Raw genomic sequence first — 25,316 nt, forward strand, 5'->3', positions numbered from 1 at the left:
CCCTGCGTGTTCCCATCTGCAGACTGGGAACTGCTGGTGTGCACTGCTTAACAGAGCGCAGCTAACTGTGCCTACCTTCTCTCCTCGCCCTGCTCACCTCCTGGCCCCAGGTGTGGCCCTGAAACTTCAGCAGAGCACACACGTTGAGAAGTTGGAAAACAGATGTTTAAGAACCCAATTTAATAAGATACAAGCAGACACATAAAAAACTCACCTAACAATATACAGTCATTGCAAGACTAGGGATGGTGGGAATGCAGGGAGGCCCCACCCAGAGGAGGGCCCAGCTCACTGGATGGCAGGTGTCCTCACTGATTCTCTCTAATCAATGTCAGTCCCATGCCTACAGCTCAGATCTAAAAGCCGCCTAGACCAAACCTTCTGCCTCCCAGGGTCCCCTGCTCCAAGTGACTGGGACTGCAAATAAGTGACTATTAGCCAGGAGAGAATGGAGCCTCTGGTCACTCACACGACTTCAGAGCTACCTGTGACAGCTTCTGCCTGTTCATGTCCAAATGCCAGCCAAGCTTGCTAGCAAAGCTGGACATGGAGAGGACTGAGAGGTTAAGTATGCCCCAAACACTTTTGAGAGGCCCAGGGCACTGGCTCAGGGCTGGATCCCCCTCCTTGCAAAGTGGCTTCCAGCAAGGAGTCACCACTGCAGGGGGCCCATATCAGCCCCCAGTTCCTCCTCTTCCTCCTCCTCTTCCTCCTTCAGTGGGTAGGGCTTCACAGGCCACTTCACCCTGACAGGTTCCACGTGCTCCTGGAGGCGGTGGCGCTTCATGTGGGCATTCCGACTCTTGATCTTGTCGAACACCCTGAGAAGTCACAAAGATGTGGGTCAGAGCCAGAGGAGCTTGGGAAGGGAGTCTAGCAAGAGGGTGGAGGTCCAGAGGGAAAGCTGGTACCTCTCACACTCTCTGCAAGGGAATACGCCCTGGCTCTCCACACTGCCTGGAGGCTCAGGGGTACGCTTGGGGGCTGCACTTGGGCTGGAGTGAAGGATAGACTCCCTCCTGTAACTCTTGGTCTTTATCTTTAACTCAGGAGTTGGACGGTGGGTGGGTCTCTCTCGAGGGCTGCAAGTGACCTGCAGAAGGGGTAAAGATGACTTAGGACACCAGTGTGGAAACATGTCTTCTGCAGGGAGACCTTCCTTTGGAAGGAGCCTCCACCACCCTCTGAGTGCACCACAGATGCACCCAGGCCACTCCTTCATGCATCCTCTACCTTGTCTTCAGTCCTTTCTACCTCATCCAGCTCTCTCCTGCCCCTCTTCTCCAGCCCAGGAGCTCGGCCACAGTCAAACTTAACCATCTTTTTCCAGATGTAGTAGTATTCAACGCACTGTGCTACACTCTTAGTCTGGATCTAGTGGGAAGGAAGACACAGAAGCAGACTGTGGGCAGCACCTCACATGTGAATCCCACCCTGGAAATCCCTTCCCCAACACCTCTGCCCACTAAGTCCAGCATGCTTCTTCCCTGTAGGAAGACATAAAGACGCACAAGTGAGGAGGCCCACTGTGACATTACAGCAGGCAACAGCCACACTTAGTGAGAATGGGACTAACACAGAAAGCCCTGCCTCTGTGGTTGAGTGCACAGCCATCACAACTAAACAAGCCTCAGAAGCCCTCCAGGGAAAAGTGGCCACATGAGGGCAGCTCTGACTGCAGGGGAATTGGGAGTACTCAGGCCCAGCCACTTGCTCTTGTCAAAATGTGACTCCTGGGCCTAATGTGGTGGTGTATTTCTTTAATCCTCTGGAGGAAGAGGCAGCATGATCTCTGAACATTCCAGAACAGGCTGGGCTACATAGTGAGTTCCAGGCCAGCCAGGGCTATGTAGAGTGACTCTGTCTCCACAAGCAAACATGACTTTCTGGAGCCAGGTGCAGTGAGTGATATTGGACTGTAATCCCAGATCTCAGCAGCCTGAGCAGGAGGACTGAAGAGTCTGAGGGCAGCCTGGGCTACACAGTGATGCCTTATCTCAAGAAAGGAAGAGCCTCTGCAAACAATCCAACAGAGTGCTGGAGGTGGAACCTAGTGGTAGAAAGATTGCTTACTATGAAGAAGGATGTGGGTTCCATTCCCAGCACCAAGAAGATGGGGAGGAGGAAGGGAGGCAGGAAGGAAGGGAGAATCAAGCGGCCTGGAAGGAAACTTTCCCAGGAAATTAACTGGCCAGTGAGTGCCAGAACACACTTTCTCCACATGAATCTGAAACTGCTTGTGTGTTGTTGAAAACTATGAGCCAAGGCAGCATATCTTCTGTTTAGGAAACAGTACCAAGTTAAAAAGAAAAGGAAGCTGACTTGTGTTTTGAACAAGATAGAGCAACGGAAGCAAATTCATCTTCCAGGCAAAGAACAATGGAGCAGTGCTGGGAAGGAGAATGAACTCTGAGAGCAGACTCTGCACAGAGCACTCAACAGCTTTGTTTTATAACTGCCCAACTGGAAACCGTTCAATGTCCATCAACTGATGAAAGGTTAAATACAACTGTGGTATATCCGTGCAGTAGAGTATTACTCAGCAGCAGAAAGGATAAACTATTAATAAATGTAACACAAAGGAACTTCAAAGTAACTATGCTGAGTATAAGCAGCTAGATGACTCTAGGAACACATGCTGTCTAACTGCCCAGGTGATACAAAACTCCAGAAACTGCAAATTTTCTCACAGACCAGGCTGACCAGGGACACGGGAAGAGGCACAGTGGTATGTGTAATAGGTTTCCAGGAAAGGAAGAGGTACTGGGCATCACAGAGAAGTTTCAGAGAAGTTTGCTGTCTTGCCTGTGGCGACAGTCCCATGGGAGCATACATATGTAAAACACACTCAGCCTTGTACCTTATTTATGTGTAGTTTTATGTACACCTTTTTTTTTTTTTTTTTAAAGAACAGAAGAGAAAGCTGGGCAGTGGTGGCACATACCTTTAATTCCAGCCCTTGGGAGGCAGAAGCAAGAAGATCTTTGAGAGTTCTAGGCCAGCCAGGCATACATAGTGAGTTCCAGGACAGCCAGAACTACACAGAGAGACACTGTCTCAAACCAAAAACCAAACCAAACCAAACCAACCAAACAAAAAAAAAGCTACTACCACCACCAAAAACCAAAAGAGAGCGTTAGGTTGTATGTCCGTGCGTGTTTCAGCACATGCACACGTGAGGACATCAGGACAGTTAAAGGCAGCATGTGCTGAGCTGGAATGATCAGCACCTACTGATGAGAAGCAGGACAACCATCTAAGGGAAGAAGCTGCGTACAAGGTACCAAGTGTGGTGTAGGCAGGTGAGGGGCAGCTGTATGATGAGGTGAGGCTTGCTGCCCAAGCCTTTTGTCATCTTACCGTCTTGTGTATCAGGTAAAAGTCCTTCTTGTGGGCACAGAATGCCTTCTTGAAGAGCCTCTTCTCCATGGGGGTCCAGATGTCTGAACCTGTCAGGGAACACAGCCAGGGCAGGGGAGGTTTTTCTCAAGGGACCACAGCCTGACTGACATGTGGACCACACTTTTTAGTGCTGCCATTATGAGCATCAATAATGTACTAATCTAGGGCAGTCCTCCCAAATCCTACAAAACTGAAGTCTTACAATCCTTATGTTACAGATAAGGGCAACTGGCTGGGGCCTCGGTGGCCAAGGGCGGTTGGGCCCAGGCGGCCTGGCTTTGCTGTGCTCAGCTGCTCAACCTGAGTCCATATCCCCTGCCCCAGTCAAGAATGCTAGTCTCTCTGGGAAGAACAGGAGGGAATGATGGAACAGGGCTGGTGGGGTCTAAGGAACTCAAGGTGGTGCCTGCAGAGCCCTCTGGAAAGAACAGGCCCCTGCAGGAAGTCAGGCAAAGGCCCTGAAAAGAAGGCCAAGGGGAAGAAGCAGAGTGGAGTTTGCCTTTCGGCCTGGTAGGGAGCAGCCAGGCTTCAGTATCAAACAGCCCTCTCCCTAGTTACCTGTGTAGCGATAGTCAGCCAGTGGGTGAGTCCGAGGCTTCTGGGGTCCTCTGAGTAACAGAGTCTCCAGGGCAACCTGGAAGGACAGCAAATGTGGGCCAATCACAAGGCATGGGAAGTGGGAACTGCCTCCATTCTTCCATTGAAAACAAGTGTCTCCTATGTCATCTGGTTCAGGGCTACCTGGAAGCTCTTGCCCTTGGGCTGGTGGAGTCTGTGGGCTCATGATAACCTCACTGAGCACCCTTTGAAGGTCATCTTTGCCTTCAAAGTATGGCTTTTTCCACAAAGGACACGATGTGTGGGTTCGTGAAGCACATACTCCTGCCCAACTAGAGCCTGCTGTGTAGGGTGCTACCCTGCCCAGCACTGCATTTTATTCTCTCTGCATTCCTTCCTGGGGTACATTTACCTTTCAGCAGTGCTGGGGATGGAGCCTGAGCCTCACATATGAGCTACACTACTAGCCTTTGAGTTTTTGAGACAGGCTGGTCTCAAGTGTCTTATCCTTCTGCCCTAACTTTCCAAGTGCTGGAAGTGAGTGACCACATCCCTAAGCCAATACATTTATAAACATTTTGTCTCTCCTATAAGCCCTGTGAAGGTATGGAGTACTCTAATCCTAGTAAGGACCAGAGATGGGCTTTCTAGAGTCTGGCACAAAATGAAAATGAAGATTTCCACTGGGAGACACACAACTTTAACCCCAGCACTCAGGAAGCAGAGGGCCAAATTGGTCTACAGAGTGAGTTCCAAGACAGCCAGGGCTATACAGGGAAACCCTGTCTCAAAAAATCACGAAACAAAACAAAACAGGATTTCCACTCTTAAAGTCTGAAGAATCCCCAGATGAGGACAATGAAGTATTAAAAACCAAAGACAGAGCACACATGGCTGACAGGTGTGGATGTTAGTATACATGTACTAGGTACTGCCCCTCAGCTTAGCAGAAAGCATGGCCCAGGACTGAGTCTCAGGTCTTGAACGGTGCTCCTCCTACACTGCCCCAGAATACCTTTTCTTGGAGCAGTGGCTCTCAACCTTCCTAATGTTTTAACCCTTTAAAACAGTTCCTCCTGTGGTGAACCCCCAACCATAAAATTATTTTTGTTGCTATTTCATTTTGCTATGTTATAAATTGAATGTAGATGTCTGTGATTTCCAGTGGTCATTGGTGACTCCGTGAAAGGGTTGTTTGATCCCCCACAAAGGGGTCTTGACCCACAGCTTGAGAAACACTGTCCTGGAGAATCAATAATTGACAGGCAAGTTCTGTAACTGAACAGCTTCCACTCCCCCACCCTTCTATGCCAGCCTTAAAGGACTGCAGACATGGGCCTTCACCTTCCCTCATCCAGACAATCCAAGGCCCAGAATGCCCAGCCCCACAAGTGCCCAGTGCCAAGGGTCTCACCTGAACACTGCCCTGGGCTTCATGCAGGCAGTGGAGTGCAAGCTCTAGGTTGGTGCCTCCTCCTGGCATCACACTGGAACATGCCACATTGCAGAGCTCCATCACTATGGTCCCAGCAAAGCCCAAGAGCATTAGGAAGAAGAAATGGAGTCAGGTCATGCCAGAGAGGTACCTTTCCCATAGCACAGGGGCCCCTGGCAACTCCCCTTTCCTTACATCCCCATAGAGGGCAGGGAACAAGGAGGGACCAAAGGAACTCAGGCTTGGCACCTGCACTGGCAAATGAAAGGTGAGGCAGGGCAATGCGATGTGGGAGAGAGATGCTGGGCCAGGGTACAATTCCTGGAGTTGGATGGGGAAGGGGGGGCTTGGGATCTGACCCAAAGCCTCAGCCACCTCTGTCCTGGGTCTCTGGATTGGTCATCACATCTCCCCATGGCTTCCAGACCAGAGAAGCTACATTCTCATCCACTCTGGCCAGTGGCCTCTCCTGCAGTTCTGGGATCTCCGCCTGAAATCTGCTTCCTACGTTGATGTGTCTGAAACGAGGGCACATACACATATGGGAATTCAAAGGTGACTACGCCAGGAAACAGTAGAGATGTGCCATGTGCTCTGCTCACAGCCACAGCCTGCTCCATGGCAGCTTACTGCTGTCTCTCAGACAGTGGCTTCTCATTACTTTCATCACCCAACAGACACAGGCTTTTCAGAACACTCTTCCTAGATTCTTCATTTCTGATTTCTGGAATAGGTTCCAGAAAGGAGCTACATGCTGACACTGACCACTTGCGTCCAGCCATAGCCCATAAATGCTCTATCTTCCTGAACTATGATGTCACCACTTCTGTCCAGAAACTCAGGTCCATGGAGGAAACTCTGTCCCACCCCAAGCCCACCTGTGTGAATTTAGACAAAAGTAACACAGTGGGACCTGCCCCTCCCTGGAGGACAAGACTGGGAAAGGAGGCTTTGGAGCCCAGGCTGGTGAAAGCACCCTCTCTAGAAGGCTTGGACATAAGTGTCCCAACTCACGGTTCGATGCTGATTTTTGTGTCATCCTTCACCACACAGATGCCAAAGGAGCTGTCCACTTGGTCTAGAAAACACACAGGGAACAGCCTCAACAAGGCTGAGCTTCAGGACCGCTTGGGCCCTTCTGTCTTTGAGGACGTAGGTGAAAGCAGTTGTGAGGCCCCGGGGTGGAGAGGGGGGTTGAAAAAAGCAGAGGAAGGAACTCAGTAATTTAAACCAAAACAAAACACTATTTGCCTGGAATGGTGGTGCAGTGGGGGCAGAGACAGGCTGATCTCTGTGAGTTCAAGGCCTGCCTGATGTACATAGTGAGTTACAGCACAACCAGGACTACATAGACACTATCTCAGGAAAAACAACTGAAGGAACAGACACCTGCTGAGGCTGGTGAGACGGCTCAGCTGAGAAGATGCCACGGAGTCTCAAGAGCTTAGATCAATCTCTGAGATCCACGTGCTGGAAGTAGAACTGACTGCTGAAGGTTGTCTACTCATGTCATGTGTAACCATAGACAGACAGACAGACAGACAGACAGACAGACACACACACACACACACACACACACACACAAATAAGTGTAAAATAAAACTGATAAAAACTCCACACAGGCATTAAACCAGTGAGTTAGCAGACCTGACCGCTTTGATGCGGCTTCCAGGACCCATGTAACAGAGGATGAGAGCTGGCTCTCCTAAGTTGCCCTTTGACCTCCACACGTGGCACCCATGAACTTATGCTCAAACACAGAATCAATCGATAAATGTAAGCTTTAAAAATTAAATTTAAAAAATTGTACAATTAAGAAAAGCAAGATGAACTCTTATCAAGGAATAACTTTAAGAGGTGGAAATTCTGGAGTTAAAAATACAATGACCAAAGCTGAACTCAACAGGTTTGACTGGGTTGGTAGAAAGGCATGATCAGGAAACCTGGAGGTGAATGAATAAAGAGCCTGAAGAGGAAAAAGAAAGGAGAAAGTGGACACCACTGAATGCTGAAACCACATGCAGTAGATGCACCAGATGGAGAAGAGAAGGGCCTGGAAAGGTACTTAAAGAGACAATGGTAAAAGGCCCCTAGATTCAGTGAGAAACAACAGGCAAATCCATTAAGCACTGTGATTCTAACCAGGACAAACACAGATGCAAAGGAGCAAAGTCAAAGACTCAAATCTCAAAAGCAAAATGAGAAAAACAGCAAAAACCCAAATGAGAACCATCTCACCCTACGCAAGAGAGCTCCAGTGAGGCCCAGAGTTGACCTCTCGTGAAACTGGTGGTCAGAAGGCGGGGACACAGCACTATGCTGAAAACAAATGTCAAGTCATGTGCCAGAAAGTTAACCTTAAAAAGTAAAATGAAAAAGATTCTCAGATTTAAAGAAAATTGAGAAAAATCTGTTGCTACCAATCTTGGCTTATGAGAAATATTGCGGGGGCGGGGGGGGGGGGGACATTCTTCACCCTGTGCTGTGGGACTGAGGCATCCCACAGCACAGATGGAATCCAAACAAGACAGAGTGAGGGTAGCTAAGCATAAGGAACCACATACTGTGATTCCATGTGTTTGAAACCTTTCAAGCAGCCAAGCCTATAGAGTCAGATAGTGGGTGAGCTCAGCCCAAACCTGGGCAAGAGGATGGGAAAGGAATGGTGGCAGAGAATGGGATTTCTTCCAAGGTTGAGAAAAAAAAATCTGAAAAGCAAGTATGGGATGATGGTGCATGGTCCTGTATCATTATCAAGAACCACTGAGCCTTTATGCAGTTTAAACTGATAAGTTGAGGAGCTGTAGAATGGCTCAGTAGTTAAAAGCACAGACTGCTCTTGAAGAAGGCCCGAGTTCAGCTCCCAGCACTCACACGAAGTAGCTCACAACCACCTGTAACTACCGCTCCAGGAGATCCAATGATCCTATCTAAACTAGACAGGCACTTGCACTCACATGTGCATATAATGACTTGAAACACACATCCACATAATTTAAAAAATTAGGCTAGGCACAGTAGTGCACACTTTTAATCCCAGCACTCAGGAGGCAGAGGCAGACAGAGTATGAGGACAGCCTGCTCTATACAGTTAATTCCAGGCTAGCCAAAGCTACACAGTGAGGCTTTTTCTCCAAACAAACAGGATAAATTGTAGAGTATGAGAACTGTGTGCCATTAAAGCTATTATTACCTCTGAAAGGAGACTGTACAGAGTGCTCAGGCAGTGATGTGGCTCCACACTCTAATGTCAAGTACTGGCAGAAATGATTGTGCAGGTAATTACAAAAGGCAGTGTAGTCATTACAACTTATTTTCTTGTCCTAATTAATTTAAACATCAGCTGCATAAGGCAATGTATATTATGGGCCTAAAACACCTAGAAATATATGTTACAGTAATAGCACAAAGGAGCAAAACTGTAGTTCTGTGGAGATGGTGCAGTCAGTGAGGAAGACATCAGCTTAATCCCCAGAACACCTATAGAAAAACAACAACAGAAAACAAAACAAAAAGCCCTGTGTGTGTGGTGCATATTTGCAATTCCGGTCCTGGAAAGGCAAAACAGAGTTCCTGGGCTCACTAGCCACCCAGCCTACTCTGCTGGGTGACCCTTTCTCAAAAGAGGCATAACAGTCAGGGTTGTCTTCCAGCCTCCACACACGTGTGCCTGTGTACACACATACAAAAGAAGAATAGTGTCTGAAGATAATGGTCTCACAAGAACTATGGAAAGACATGGAATGGCAACGAGGGTAAAGCAAACGCTGTGGGCAGTGCTTGCTTTCTTATATTCCCTTGGCTTCATGTGGCCAGATCTGTAACACTGTGTGTAAAGTAGTAAGGACAACAGTGCAGAATGGGGCCTGCTGACACATCTGCTTAGGAATCAGCTGGAGCAGGAAAAGCCCAGCAGACAGACAGCACAGTGTCTGCACGTCTCCATGACGAAAGAACACAAATCTGAATGGATTCTGCTACTCCTATCTCAAAAGAAGCAACAAACTAACATATGAGACATAAAAATGCAACAAGACCTAAATAAATGGGAAGATGATCCATCATGGATAGAAAGGCCTAAATTATTTAGGATGGTAATACTTCCCACCTTATCATGTCAAACAGGATAACTATCAAAATCACCACTGACCCTAAAATTCTACAGCAATGCTATTGAATCATAGTAGCTAAAACAATCCTGGAAGACAGAACAACATAGGAGAGCTCAAACACACCAATTTGAAAGTTTACTACAAAGCTACAGTGGTGAAAGCACTGTGATACTAGCATAAGAATAAGCACGCACGATAATAGAAAAGAACCGACGAACAAACCCATGCACCATTGGTTAATGTAGGTGTGTGCAAGTGCAAATGTATGCAGATACGTGTTGTGGAATATCATTTTAAGATGTGTTACATTCATTTATGCTGTGGAACATTTGTTTAATGATGCAAAGATGTGTTGCATTTGCTTGACTCTGTGAAGCTGTGTTACTTTGTCTAAAACACCTGATTGGGCTAATAAAGAGCTGAACAGTCAACGGTGAGGCAGGAGAAAAGACAGGGGGAGCTGCCAGGCAGAAAGAATAAATAGGAAGAAAAATCTGGAAAGAAAAGATCAAGGAGAAAAGAAGGAGAGAGGACATCATATCAGCCACTCAACTACACAGAGTAAGAAGTAAAGAAAGGTATATAGAAAGATAAAAGCCTAGAGTCAAAAGATGTATGGGATAATTTAAGTTAAGAAAAACTGGCTAGAAATAAGCCAAGCTAAGGCTGGGCATTCATAAGAAAAAGTCTTTGTATGTATTTATTTGGGAGCTGGGTTGCAGGCCCCCAAAGAGACAAAGAGTAAAAAACAACCAACTACAGATAAGTATGCAAGTGTAGTGTGCGTGCGTGTGTGGAGGCCAGAGGTAAATGCCATGTGTTGTCCCTCAGCTACCATTCACCTTGATGTTTGAGACGAGATCTCTCACTGGCCTAGAGCTCACTAGATAGGCTGGACTGGCTGCCAGGAGAGTCCCAGGATGCGCCTGTCTCCCTGGGCTGGCATTAATTACAGTGTATGCCACTACACTTGGCTTTCTTACATAGGCTCTGGGGACTGAAGTCAGATCTTCATGCTTGTGTAGCAAGCACTTTATCAGCTGAGCGTCTCTCCTGCCTCAGCCATCTGATTTTAGTAAAGGCACCTGAAACAATTCAGTGGGAATGATCCTTTCAGCAGATGGCTGGAGCAAGTAGTATCCATGCAAAATAAAGACCTTTGATACTTACACCTCATACAACATCCAAAATCTAATTGGAAACTGACTAAAGATGCAAATTTAAGAGTCAAAATTAGGGGCTAGAGAGATGGCTCAGAGGTTAAGAGCACTGGCTGCTCTTCCAGCTTTCAGCACCCACATGGTAGCTCACACCTGTTTGTAATTTCAGTTCCAGGGGATATGGCACCCTCACACAGACATACATGCAGGCAAAACACCAATGCACATAAAAACAAACATAAAAAATCATTTAAAAAGATTTTTTTAAAAAGAGTCAAAATTAGAAAACTCTTGAGAGGGAGGGAGGGACAGAGAAAGGGAGAGGGAGGGAGGGGGGGAGGGAAAGGGAGAGAGAGAGTACTGTGAAACTGAGGCAGGAGAGGTGTGAACTCAAGGCCTGGGCTACAGAGAAAACAGGAGTGTCTCTTTATGACCCTGTGCCAGCCAACTTGTCACATATAACACTCGGGACACAGACTTCCAGGGGCACCCTGCAAGATGCTTGGCACCAGTATCCCTCAGGACAACATAAATCCAAACATAGCAAGAAGCACCTTCACCTGACAGGACGGTTTGAGAGAAAGCACAGTCTGCAAGTGCAGGAAAGGGGCAGAGGTACCAGGACTCCCTACATTTGTGGTGGGAATCCAAAATGGGACAAACACTTTGACACGTAGTTTGGCAGCTTAGATAGTTAAACAGAGCTTCCATGTGACCCAGCATTTCATTCTAGGTATTTTACACAAAAGGAATTGGTACATAGACCACCCCCAGGAAATTGTTCACAAATGTTCTTACAGCATTACTTATAATAGCCAAAATGAAAACAATACCCATCAACTGATGGAAGACGAAGACGAAGACGAAGAAGCATGGTCTAGCCATCCAGTACTCACCAATAAAAAGAAAGCTCTAACATATGCTACCACCTGGTGAACCCTGAAAACATCAAACTAAGTAAAACAGATGAAACATGAAAGGCTACACAGTGTATGGTGTCACTTATATGAAATACCTAGCATAGGCAAGTCTAGGGACAGGAAGTAGATGAGTGGCTTCCTGAGGCTGGGAGGGACATAGGACTGTGTGGATGAGAGCTGGGAGGGTGGTGTAAGCTGCCAGGGGTACAGGCTTCTGGGGTGGCAAAGCCCTCTAAAGATAGAGTGCAGGAAGGCTCAGAGCCCTGAGAGCAGCCTCAAATCACAGGTCTGAAATGGTTGAGCTGCATGGCGGGCATGTATTGTATGTGCCTCTGTCTCCATACAGTGGTTATGAAAACCAACAGAAGGGTGATTAGGGTAAATGGATGGCTTTTATGTGTTCTTTCTGGCTGTTAAAAAACCAACCAACCAACCAACCAACCAACCAAACAAACAAACAAAACAAAACCCCCCAAAAAAACATCTAGAAGGTTCTGGTCCAAGAATGGTCTTGGTATGTTTCTGAGTAGCACTGAATCCCCCCAAAGCAGGCACATACAGGGCTGGAAATAAAGGCTGGACCAGATACACAGGATGAAGTGATTGTGGACCATAGGAGATGCTCTGGCCTCACTCACCAAGCACAGGGCTGATGAGATGCGGCCCAGCCCGGGAAGTGGAGCAGAGGGTGTTGAAGTACAGCCCGGAGCCCTCACGGATGGGGCTGAGCATGGGCGGTGGTGTGTAAGGAGAGCACTGAAATAAGCCCTTCAGGAGGTGGTCCACCAGGAACACTGGAGAGCGCAGGCAGCTCTGGTGGCACCCTCCTGGGCCTGGTTCCCCGAGGGCAGAGGGTGCAGGAGCAGCAAACAGGGCCTTGGGCTGGGGCCGCTTCTTCCGCTTTCGGTACTGGCTGCTCTCCTTGCTGTCTTTTTCTTCCCCATCTTTTTCCTGTCCCTGAAGGAGAGAGGACAGAAACACAGGTGTTACCTGAGGCCATCAGCCGTACAAATGCAGTCTTCAGTTTGTTCAGGGATGGGAAACGGGGCTGGTTATGGTGACAGAGGGGTACAGGATACTTATGCCTGCCATGGCCATACCCAGGTCTTAGCACAGGAAGCTGAGCAGAACTTTCTGCTCACAGCCCAGGCCCACCTGAGCCAGAGATGACCAACATACTGAGGATATTGATATCCTGAGGCTCAGAGCCTCCTCATACACTCACATAGCGATGCATGGGGGCAGTGCAGTGGTTCAAGTGACAAGCATTCCAAGAGTAAGGGCCAGATACAGGGTGTACTGGCGACGCCTTTAATGTCAGCACACAGGAGACAGAGGCAAGTGGATCTCTGTGAGTTCAAGGCTAGCCTGGTCTATATGGCAAGTTCCAGTTAAGCCAAAGAACCTGTCTCAAAACACAGAAAACAACAAAAATATATGGAAAAAGAAAAGTGGAAGCCAGAGACATAGTATTATGGTGTGACAAAATAAAAATGTATTCTCCCAGATGCCAGCGGTCCAATAGTAAAGAGATGAGTGAGCTTCAGAGACCCTTCACGATGATCCCTGACAGCCTTCTTGCCTGGCCTCTCAGGCTTTTTCCTTCTTCTCCCATAACCCAGCCCTGCGAACTCTGGGTCATTGCTGTCTGGGGTCAGGGTCTGGGCTGACAAGGTCATTGCTGTCACCAGCACTCACATCACTAGGTTAACTGTGTGCGCAAACCAAGGCTTCCAGAGTAAGGACTTCTGAGTGCCTCTGGTTGGGGTTCTCCCAGGACTTCCATAACACGTGGGAAACAGCAGATGGAGAAACACCAACTTAGGCCATGTTCTCCAGCTGTGGCTATGCTAACCAAGGACATTTTGGTTCCCAGGGGACCCTATCCCCATCAGGCCTCAGTGCAAAACTGTGCCAAGTACCTGAGCATAGAGAGTTGGCGGTTTAAGGGAAAGAGAGTCAGGGAGAAGAAACTACTCCTGGTGACAGAGAAAGGCCAGGAGGCTGGTGCAAGGGCCTGCACAGGCGGTCCTGGCACCCATGACACATCCCTTCCTTCCAGAATGACACTCACTGTCCCTTCATCCACTGCCCAAACTCTTTCCAGCCCTACACCATAAAAGCCACAGCTTGCCCCTTCACCTGCTGTTCCTGCTTCCCCCGAGGTGATGGCCACTGGTCACTGTGGAAACACATGTGGCTGCTCAGTCCTTTCTCGGTGTAAAACATCTGGCTGCAGTTCTTGCACACAAAAGTGCTCTTTGACTCCATCCAGTCTGTGGGACCCCCATTTGGCTGATGGCTGTGGGTAGAAAAGGCAGAGGAGAATGGGTGAACGAGGCTCTAGCACTGACTGCTGCTTCTGGTGGTGTTGTTGCCTTTCTTGTTTGTTTTTGTATGTAGCCCCAAACCCCTGGCAATTCTTACTAAACAATGAAAATGGAAAACCATATTCAGCCTTCCAAGGGCTGAAGCACCCTCTGTTTCACCCTCTGCTGGAGGAATCTGGCTCCTTCACGAAAGAGAGCACAGAGAGGCCAGTGCCCTGGTGGGGCATGAGGGCTTCTGAACTTACCATCCGCTTGTCAAGCTCTCTTCCTTCACTGGATGGGGGAGCCTGTAGATGTTTCCACCCTGGAGATGAGAGGATGTCTGAGCCAGCAGGGCCCAGACAAGGGAACAAGGAAGACAGTGTTGGGGAAGTCTGCATGGTGGTAATTGGGCAATGGTGTCTCAGGTTTGACACTAAAGCAAAGCAGAACACCCAACAGACACATTAAAACTGAAAGCTTTAACCCCACATGCATTCACACATAAGATGTAAAGACACCCCACACAAGGAGAGAAAGCACTTGCAAGCTGCTTGTCTGATGCACATACAGAATATATATTGCAAGTTAGTAAAAATAAGAGGTCACACACAAGTGGCCTATAAGTACATAGGAGGATGCTAACTTCAGCAGTGCCAGCGTATGCCACTGGCAGCATAGGCAGACACCACTGTACACTCTAAAGGGACCATGACAGCAAAAACATGGAGAAACCAGGGCACTTGTGCATAGTAGAGGTGCTGAAAAACAGTGCTGCTCTCCAGAAACCAATCTGGCCACTCCTTAAATATTGAGCAGAGAGACTGTAGGATATGGTAATCCCAGTCCTAGGGTTTAGCCAAGAGAAAGGAGAACACACATCCCCACACAAAAGCTGTACACAGCCTTACCAGGAGTTCACTCACAAGAGCTGCAGAGTGAAAACAGTCCCCAACAGTGCGCTAATGATTGGCCAAATAAAACCTGACCTGTCTATCCACTGGACTACTGCTTAGCCAGAAAAAGGAGCGGGGTAGGGTAGGAAGATGGCTCAGGGGATAGAGGCACTTGCTACCAAGTCTGGTGATCTGAGTCTGATCTTCGCAACCCACTTGGCAGAATGAGAAAACCAGCTCCCATAGCTGTCCCCTTATATCCACATGACCTCTGTGGCATGCTCATGACCATACTCATATCCACCCCCACACACACACATGCACACAATGTGCCAAGTCCCAGCACTCAGGAGGCAGAGGCAGGCCTGATCTCTGTGAATTCAAGGCCAGCCTGGTCTACAGAGCAAGTCCCTGGCCAGCTAATACTACGTAGTGATACCTTTACTGTACATAAATGGAAAAATTGTTTTTAATTTCTAAAAAAATAATAAGCTCTGACAGATGCTGTCACATGGATGGACCATGATCATGTGATGTAAGCAGACAACCCTAGACACAAACCACCATACAACGTGTGACTACACTGACCTAAAATGTCCAGAGCAGTTAAGCCATGGACACAGGGTTGTGTGTGCCTAGGGCTGGAAGGATAACAGAAGAGGGACCCAAAGACTGGGTTGATAACTAAGGGATGCAGGGTATCTTCTGGGAGTGATGAAGTATTCTGGCCAACAGTAATAGTTGTGCCAGAACCTACGGCTATACCAAAGTTTGTTAAAGCACAAAATTTGAAAGGGCTCATCACACAACATTTGGCTAACAAAGTAGTAGCTGTGAGATGGTGGACTGATGCTGCTCTCACTAAGAGAAGTGGCTAAGTGCCCAGAGAGCACTTGGTCACTGCACGATGCACAAAGGACCCAGGTTCCGTGCATCGTGTGGAATGCACAGCCATCACACGCAGTTAACAGTTAAGGAAAGAGGCAAGAGCTGATGGAGGCAAATCTAGGAGGAAGCAGGGAGCAAGGAAAGCAGGGAAGAGAGCTTGGTGAGCAACGGTGATCAGTGCTTCCCCTGGTGAAATCACACCTGAGGACTCACTGTCATGGGGGAGGTGCCTGGACAGTTAACCAATGCTTTACATCTAAGGACATATGCACAGCCCTGCCACAGCACAGACCATGGCAGAAGGGCACAAATACCTGGATTCTGTTGAAGATGGTCAGCTTGGACTTTATATCCCGGGGGGGATCTGCCAGAGGCCCAGCCGATGAGAAGGAGGCCATGGCCACCTGGCTGGGAGATGCTGCACAGCACACATCCATCTTCACTTTCTCCTTCCGGAAACCAGAGAATCTCTGGGCCCTGGGGTGGCCTGAGAAGAGCCTGTAGCCTCCGCCTCGGGGGCAGGCTGGGCCCTTCTCACCTCTCATGGCCCCTGAAGCCAGGGCATTCTCACCTTGCCCCTGTTTCCCAACCAGCTGGGTTCCAGCTGACTCATCTCCACCTAACTGGGACTGCCGTGAGCCTGCACTGGGAAGCATGTCCCCCAGGTCCAAGGTCCCTTTGGCCAGAGAGCTGTCTGGATTCCGGGAGGGGTGCAGAGCTGGCCCTGTGAGGGACGGTGGTGCAGAGGCCACTTTAGGTCCTCCTTTTGTGTCTCGCCTTGAACTACCAGGAGATGCTTCTCTGGACACTGCAGGCATGGTTTTCCTCCTGCGGACTGGCGATCCCTCCGGCTCTGAGTGTCCAGGGCCTATCTGGAAAGAATCCACAGTGGATACTGGTGGCAGGGTCTGTGGTGGCCATGACCCCTGCAATGGCTTCAGGGCTGACTGCTTGCCCTCAGGCCCTGGTCTCTGGGCTGAGGCTGTAGCCACCTGTGTGTGGGAGAAGATCCGTTGGGACTTGGCAATCATCTGGAGCACCTGCATCTGCTCATGGCTAACAAGAGACTCCTGTGACTTCATGAACAGCTGCCGGAAGAGGGGTGTGGCATCTGAGGGGAGCCCACCTGGGCTCTGTGTGTCTTGGAGCCCAAGCTCTGTGGGGCTCTGCCACTGGAATGACTCACAGTCAGGCTTGCTCTTCTTGGGAGGCCATGTATCATCTTCACCAGCTGCCTGTCGAACATCACTGGAGGCCTCACCCGGTGCCTTCAGGAGTGCAGGAGGAAAGGGCAGCAGGTCCTCCTGGCTGGTTCCCAGGCTGGGTGAAGGTTCCACTGTGCTGGGGATGTTGCTGGGTCCAGGGCCCCCCTCAGGGCCCTCCCGGGATGGCAGTGCAGGGGGCTTGTGGACCATAAACACATTGCTGCCTTTGTTCTTGGGACAGCCAGGCAGGTTCCGGAGCCACTGGAAATTGTGGCTGGATGGCTGAGATCCCGAGGGAACTGAGTGGCCTCGGAAGAGAGGCAGGCAGGCAGGCAGGGAACTGCCCTCTGGCCAGCCCTCCAGGGAGGATGGCCGTTGAAGCCGTGGAGACTCTGACTCCAACTCTGACTCTGGCGGGTCAGGGGCACCATTCTCAGCCACCCTTGACTGGACAGCTGTGAGCCCTTCAGTGGCAGGTTCCTTCCGTGGCGGGTGAGTTTCCTCAGGAACCTCAGAGCCCAGGGTTCCTGGGGCCACTGGGGTGCTGGCTGGTGTACAGGATGATGACCCCAGTGAGGTGGGGCAGGCACAGGCTGAGCTCCTTGCTTCAGTGTCAGAAGACCCCACTGCTGGGCCAGGAGAGGGAATCTTCTGGTGGACGATGCTGCTCACAATACAGCGAAGGAGGTCTCGGTTGGGCAAGACAGAGCCAGGGGATCTAGCTTCTGGGGGCCCCAGGGACCTCAGGCTGCTGGGTGGAGGCTGGTTGGTCACATCATGGTTGTGGGCTGGGTCTCCATAGCCCTCCTCTTCTGGTGGGGCCTCCTTCAGGATGCATACTCCATGCTGGACCTCATAGTGGCGACGCAGTGAGCGGTAGTCACAGTAGCTCTTGCTGCAGCCCTGCTCGATGCACACAAAGGGTTTGGTCTTCTGGTGGGTGAGCATGTGCCCAGTCCTGCAGTGAGATATGGAAGAGAGGTCACCAGGCAGGCCCACACCCCAATACAGGAACTGCTGGGGCCCCTTATTCTAACCAATTGTCCTCACCACTAACAAACACTGTGAGAAAAAAAATAAATCCCATGGGAACCAGATCAAGTTTCCCCAAAGTGGGATCACAGGGAAAACAGTTCTCTAGAGGTAAATGCTGGGAACTCAGGCACAGCTGGGATATGTTAACACACACACACACACACACACACACACACACACACACACACACACACACACACTTACTTTACTCTTTGGGGTTTCACAAAGTACACAGGGTGAACTTTCAGATGATTCCACCAGCATTCCTGGGGAGCAGAGCTCTACAGAACACTACAGAATACATCTGAGGAGATGCCAGTCTGGAACTACCACAGGACTGTCAATGGTGACAGCTTCCTGGGATATCCTCCCCACCCCAACTCCAGCTAAGGAACCAACTTACCAATAGTCAATAAAACCTTCCTAGAGCCAAAAGGCCAGCATGTCAATAATGTGTGCAAGTGTAACTACATGTTAATGTGTGTTGTGCCTACTCCTGATGACATGGACAATGACGCTGCCGACACTGAGCCCTGACCCTCAGGGTCCTGACAGTCTAGCTTTGGACAATTCCAGTGTATGTGGCTGGGACATTTTAAGGACTGCTTTCTTTCTCCAGAGAATGTCCATGGTCTTGTGAGGAAAGGACTCAGAAGACCTAAGCACCAGGAGAAGACCACCTCCTTTGCCTGAGGTGGGGCTGGGCCAGAGGATGGAGAGGTAGCGCCCCCTCTGCCCAGCACCCGAGCTAGGCACTGACCTCTCCCACTCTTATTTCACAGAGATAAAAACTTGTTATTCTCAAGACATTGACTACAAGGGGGCTTTGCTCAAAGGTTTTTCTCTTCTTTCTTTTTTTCTGTCTTTTTGAGAGAGTGTTTCTCTGTGTAGCTCTGCCTGTGTTAGAACTCACTGTGTAGACCAGCTTGGTTTTAAACTCACAGAAGTCTACCTGCACTGTCTCCTGAGTTCTGGGATTAAAGGCACGAGCCATTACCACATGGCCACTCTAAGCTTTTATACAGGATTTTTTTTGAAAATCCTCAGGGTTGCAGACCTAGTGTCTTCAGACACCTTCCAGGAACTTGGGGCATCTCTTTACCAAGTTAGTCAAACTCATTTGTTGTTTTGTTTTGTTTTTGTGAAGCCCAGGTGGGCCTCAAGCTTGCTATGTACGTAGCTGAGATTGGCCTTGGGCTCTTGCCCCTCCTGCCTCCTCCCCCTCCCCAGTGTGCCACCATGCCTGGTAACCCAACTCGTTTATAAACCACAAGAGTCATATTTGCAAACAGAGGCAGGGTTCCTCACTGGTGTAAATTTGGAAGTTCAGTAGAGAGACCTGCCCCAGACAGTAGTGGTGTGAAAGGAACAGAGTCCATACATAGCAGAGGACAGGGGACACATGTGCAGCACAGAGGCGGGAGCTCAAACAGGACAGGATGGGTGGGTGAGAGGGTAGGAGAAAGTCCTGACCAGACTCTTGACATACAGGTGGTCCTGGCGCTTGAAGGCCTTGCTGCAGACTTTGCACACGTGTTTTCTCTCCTGGCTGTGCGTCAGGTAGTGCTTGCTCAGGGAACTGGCGCTGCTGAACACCTTCCCACACAGGCTGCAGTCCAGGAGCGGGTTCTGAGGGGAACTGTGCTGCCGCTTGCCTTTCCTTGTACTCCCAGTGGCCCTGCCTCCTTCATCAGCCTCTTTAGGCACCTTGAGCGCTCCCAGCCCCAGGTCTAAACAAAGGGAGAAAGCACACATTATGTTAAACTAGGGTTTAGGAGTCCTAAAACAATATAGATCCTAAGGACAGAGCCCTGTCCAGGCTGCCTGAACTCCTCCCCCTCGGCAGGTCTGCATGGGCACACGGTCCAGAACAGTCCCCATCTATAGGACTGTACCTGGTCTTGGTGCAAGATGTGGAGGGCTGGGGATGGCAGTAGGCTGAGCATGTAGGGCAGCAGCATGACAAGACAAGCAGAGCTGGAAGCTGACCTACCCAGTCACTGATCCTCACACAAGGTCTATCTGGAGCTACATTATCCAAACTCCAGAAAACAGTGCAACTGTGCACTCACCCATCTGGCTCTGCTCCTGGTTCCCAGGTTTTTACAACACCTACCTGCTTGTCCGAGTAAACCTTAAAAACACCCTTATATCTGGCGAGAGCTCTCCTTCCTCCCCACTCTGTGTGTATGTGTGAGATGCATTGGGAACTGAGCTAAGGGTCTGACACATGCTAGTGCTTGGCAAGTACTCTACCAGGGAGTAAACACCAGCCCTGTATATGACCTATAAAACAGCATTCCAAACAGAAATTGTAGAAATATATAAGAACATGGAAGAATGTTCATACCATACTACTAAATTAAAGAAAGAAAAGGAAGGAAGGAAGGAAGGGAAAGCTGCCTGTTTGAAAACAGAATTGCCCCAGGTATGAAAGCAGAAAAGTGAATTTAGGTAGAAACAGGCAGACTAGGGTTCACTGGTAGAGAGATGGGTTGATTTTACCCATATTCCCTCCTTGTATGTGTCTGATTTTCCCACATTTTCTGTATCCTTTGGTAAAATGATAGCCAGTATTTTTATGAATTGTGTCTCCTAAGGATCAGCTGAAGGAACTGGAGGCATTCAGGTGGGAAAGGGAGGTGTCTTCAAGTACTAGAAAGGTCAGCATGTGGAGAATGAGCAGACTGCTTCTGTCCTATTTCCAGGGGCAGAGAGAGACAAGACTGAAGGAGAAAAATCACTGTGGTGAGTCACTGAACAACTCTAAAAGTATAAACAAGAAAAACCACAATCTTGACAGATGGTGGTGGTACATGGCTTTAATCCCAGAACTCAGGAGGCAGAGGCAGGAGAATCTCTGGGAGTTCGAGGCCAGCCTCGTCTACAGAGTGAGTTCCAGGACAGGCTCCAAAGCTACACAGAGAAACTCTATCTTGAAAAACAAAAAACAACCACAAAAAAAGGAAGGAAGGAAGGAAAGAAAGAAGGAAGGAAGGAAGGACAAAAAGAAAAGAAATACCAGGCTCCCCTCAGGGTACAGACCTCAGTCTTGAAAGGGTGCTTTAAGTACACATCAAAGCAACTGTAAAACTAGAAAACAAACTATATCAAAACAAAGCTGACAAGGACATCAAACCAGGCAAAGTCATTGGCCTAGACAGTCACCCGAGCTTTCTAGAAGCTGAAAATTGTGATCAGAATGTTCAGCAAACTAATCCAGGAGAAAATGATCAGTATGTAAAAAGTTGTTTGCAAGGCTGGAGAGAGAGAGTGCTGCTGGCTGCTCTTGCAAAGGACCAGAGCCCAGTTCCTAGCACCCACAGCAGGCAGTTCACAATTGCTTGTAACTACAGTTCCAAGGACTCCAATGCCCTACTCTGTCCTCACAGGCACCTCCATAGATGTGGAATACACACTCAGAGACATTGGCACATACACATGAATAAAATATTTTCAAAGCTGTTCAAAGAAACACTTCAACAGTCCAACAAGACTGACTGGACAACATACTAGAACACTGAAGACAATAACCATGAATTCAGTCCCACATAGGAATCCAAATACACCAACCATTCAAACCATCAAGCACTATCACATCATGCATGGGGCTGAGCATATTGCTGGAGACTGGAACTCAGTGCCTTTCACATGTATTAACTCTATAGAATAGCATATATTTGAGCAATTTACCCATGCATTTGAAGACTTATGAGCTGGACCTATTGGTGCATACCTGTAATTCCAGCTAAAAGTAGGAGAATTGCTGAGTTCAAGCCAGTCTGGGAGACACAGTGGACAGTACCCCCACCACACACACACACACACACACACACACACACACCCACCCACACACACAACAAACAAAATACAGGAAAAAAAACAAAGCAAACAAAGTACTTATGTATGCAGTAAATGGCTTAAATGTGTTTTCTCTTGCTTATTGCTATATTTTCTATAATAAATACATTTTACTTTTTTGTTTGTTTGTTTTTCAAGACAGGGTTTTTCTGAGTAGCCCTGGCTGTCCTGGAACTCCCTCTGTAGAGTAGACCAGGCTGGCCTCAAACTTAGAGATCTGCTTGTCTCTGCCTCCTGAGTGCTGGGATTGAAAGACTGAGTGGTCACCTCCCAGCACATTTTACTTTTCTAATTTAAAAAGTTAATATAGCCAGGAGCTGTGGCTCATGCCAGTAGTCATCAGTACTCGGGAAACTGAGACAGAAGGATTACTCAGGTCTGAGGATAGCCTGGACACACAGTGAGAATCTGTCTCAAATAAACAAATAAAAATGAATTAAAGTTGGGCATGCAGTATATGCCTCAAGTCCCAGGTATGCAGAAGGCTAAGGCAGGAAAATTGCTTGAGCCAGAGCTAGTTTGGTCACTAGCTGAGTGAGACCCTGGACTCAAAAACAAAAAGGAAGAAAATGACAGAAGCATATTCACATATATGAACCTAAATTTAAGTTTCAAAAGCACAAAAGCATGGAGTTGAAATTTAATGTATGTGTGTGGAGGAGAGGGGGCAGTATAATAGCTGAATATTAAGGAAGGTTAAACTAAGCAGAACCCTAAGAATAACGTGACAATTAGGGCTCTGTGCCCAGCAAAATGAACACATGTGTTATTCAGTATCGCCATGGCCCAAGCTGAGTGCCATACCACACCCATGGGCCTGGCCAGTGCTGCAGTCTTCCCCTGTGAACGTTCATCATCCTAAGACTTACTGCTCTGCCATCAGTACAACACCGACACAGGCCTGGCACTGCTTGGCCATTTTTTTGTGGAGTGGGGCCTTCAGGATCTTTCTCAGACACAATCCCAACAGATTACTATCTTTGTAGACTGGCCTTTCCATGTGGACTTCCTGGAGAAAGGTGTGATTATATAAACTCTCAGGAGCTCTAGCCCAGTCAACCCATTGAAGCAACTTGCCAGGGACCAATAAAGAGGGTCAAAACCAAATCAAACCCAAAGCAAAAGAATTTTCCTCGATAGGAGGCCAATTGCAAACCAAACTGAGACTTACTCAAGCTGTTCAATTATTTCACTAATTCTCCCCTTCTTCTTCCACAGCGGAAGAGAAAAGTTTGGAACTGAGTACTTTTGACATGAAGTATTACTGACAGTATCCAGTACTGGCTGAACAAACAGCTAGCTGGGCATGGTGGCACAGCCTATATAGTCCTGGCTCCTGGACAGACTGAGGCAAAAGGTCTGCTGGAGCCTCAGCGTTCTGAAAAGATGCCAAGATCTCTTTAGAAAGACAAAGCTGAAACAAGCCAAGCCCCTCACACCTGCCTGTACATTGTGGTCTGAGGCTTTTGCCGTGTTTCCCTTTTTCACACTCACCACTGCTGCTTGGGGGCAGAGGGCAGGAGAGGACCGGGGTCCCCTTACTTTATAGATAAGGACACGAGGCCTGGAAAAGTTAGACAAGCACAGAGCAGAATGGACAGGATCCCACTCAATCTGGAAAAATGAAAAATGCTACTGAGGTACAGCAATGACAGGAAAGTCTCCTATAAGCCTGATGGTCTGCCTGCATACCCTCTTCTCCATCTTGTTCCCTAGGACCAGTGCTCCCTTTCCTTCACAAGTTGGGAACAATTCCAAAGTAGTACAAAAGCCTCCCGTGGAAGCAGACTTTTTATTTTGTTTTTCCTTCCTTCCTTCCCTTTAGTTTAGGGGACAGTTTTTTGGGGGACAGTGTCTTACTATGTAGCTCTGGCTGGCCTTGAATTTATAGTGTTTCTCCTGCATTTGTCTTCTACATGTTGGGATTATGAGCTCACATCACCAGGCCCAGTTAAAGAGGAGAATTTTCCTAGCCAGTGCTAGGAGATTCCATCCTTGGCTGGCTGGAGGAACTGTGGGTGCTGTCCCTGAAGAGCCTCACCTTGTAAGGAGGTCTGGGATTCAGAATCTGCATATTCTTCCAACAGCTTCACAGAGTCGCTGTCCTTCCCTGAGTACAGGGACAGAGTGTCCAGATTGTCCTCCAATACCTCGCTGGGCATATCCGATGTGGAGAGATTGGGGTCAAGGTCCAAACCACTTAGGCCAGCATAGAGCAGGTCCCGTGTGCTGGGACCCAGGTCCCGGTTGAGTGTGTCACTGCAGTTGAGCCCTTGACTCTCAGAGAAGGAAGGAAGGTGCCCTTCTGATGGAAGGGCCCCCTCCTCCCCAAGGCTGTATGGCTCCATAGATTTCCACTGCCAGGTCCTGACCAGAGCCTGTCTCCAGACAAGCAAGGCCGTGTCCAGAGTCAGGAAGGGGAGAGCACTTGCTGGCAGCCAGCTCCTGAAAATAAGCAAGGAAGAATCAGAATTGAGAAGTGGTAGGTGTGGTAACCAGAGTGTAGACTGGACAGGAGAATAGCACATGGTGGACTGTAGAGTCCCCCTCCCTCCAGCTGTAAACAGAGGAGAGATCAGATAGACTTTAGGGCATGTCCAGGCAGAAAAGACAAGTAAGGGAAACCCCAAGCGCCAGTCACAAGAAAACTCAAAGCTAGATGTGCAGGCACTCAGGTGTGGGCTTAAGCTTGGAGCTGCTTATCCACTTGTCCTTTGTGGCCAGCTGACACATGAAATACCACAGCCCAAATGGAGACATGCTGCATATGTAAAAGAGTCTGGGCTGGAAAAGTCTGGTATAAAAAAAAAAAGTTTTAATATAGATTAAATGGTGAGGTTAGGCTGGGAACGTGGCTCAGTTAGCAGAATGCTTGCCAAGCACACACAAAGTTCTAGGTTCCACTCCCAGCATCACATAAACCAGGCATGCCTGTAATTCCAGCACTTGGGAGATGGAGGTAAGACTACATAGACAGTTTGAGGTCAGCCTGTGTTTCATGAGACATTATCTCAGCCCCCCTCCAAAAATGAATAAAATTTCCAAAATTAAAAGGGATTAAATGAAGTACTATGAAGAACCGTGTAGACAGTGCTGATCCACACAGTAGATCAATTACAATACATACTCATTACCTTAAGTCATCCAACTCAGATACAAAAAAGAGCAAATTCTTCAAAATAGACAAATTACCAAAAACTCAGTCAAAAAGAAGCAAATACATGAATGATCCTTTAGCAAATTATAGGTTAGAGAATGTGCAATGGTGCCCACCTATACTCCTAGCACCCCAGGGGCTGAGTGGGAAGAGCCCCTGAATCCAGGACTTCAAGACTGGCCTAGGAAACACAAGAGAAGAACAGAGAACAGGGGGAAAAAGAAGAAAGGGATAGAGAGAGGAGAGACTGGGAGGGGAAGGAAGGAAACATAAGAAGAGGAGAGGTAGAGAAAAGAAAGGGGGAAGAAGGAAAAATATTGAGTTAGTAGTTCCCATCTATCCCATCACAGAAACATCAACTCTGAGTAACGCTGAGAG

At 48.4% G+C, this 25,316-nt stretch overlaps 1 protein-coding gene across 1 annotated transcript; it reads right to left on the reverse strand.

Moving 5' to 3' along the window:
- Positions 1 to 520: 520 nt before the first annotated feature.
- Positions 521 to 24,222, reverse strand: Znf541 (zinc finger protein 541). The gene is made up of 14 exons (XM_051207528.1): positions 23,823 to 24,222; positions 19,410 to 19,650; positions 15,995 to 17,843; positions 14,163 to 14,221; positions 13,730 to 13,889; positions 12,226 to 12,544; positions 6,410 to 6,473; positions 5,771 to 5,913; positions 5,375 to 5,478; positions 3,961 to 4,036; positions 3,361 to 3,449; positions 1,234 to 1,374; positions 912 to 1,093; positions 521 to 821 (listed from the first exon to the last, which is right to left on the reverse strand). The coding sequence occupies exons 1-14, from the start codon at positions 24,127 to 24,129 to the stop codon at positions 653 to 655; spliced, it is 3,903 nt and encodes a 1,300-aa protein (XP_051063485.1). The 5' UTR covers positions 24,130 to 24,222; the 3' UTR covers positions 521 to 652.
- Positions 24,223 to 25,316: the final 1,094 nt, after the last annotated feature.

This window comes from Phodopus roborovskii, unplaced genomic scaffold (genome assembly GCF_943737965.1).
Source record: "Phodopus roborovskii unplaced genomic scaffold, PHOROB, whole genome shotgun sequence".
NCBI lineage: Eukaryota > Metazoa > Chordata > Mammalia > Rodentia > Cricetidae > Phodopus > Phodopus roborovskii.

Excerpts from the sequence above, each read along its gene's own strand:
- Znf541 (XM_051207528.1), bottom strand. The coding sequence starts at position 24,129 with ATGGAGCCATACAGCCTTGGGGAGGAGGGGGCCCTTCCATCAGAAGGG. Across the intron at positions 3,450-3,960 it reads GGCTGACTATCGCTACACAG|GTTCAGACATCTGGACCCCC; the intron begins GTAACTAGGGAG and ends GTTCCCTGACAG. Across the intron at positions 1,375-3,360 it reads TTTACCTGATACACAAGACG|ATCCAGACTAAGAGTGTAGC; the intron begins GTAAGATGACAA and ends CCTTCCCACTAG.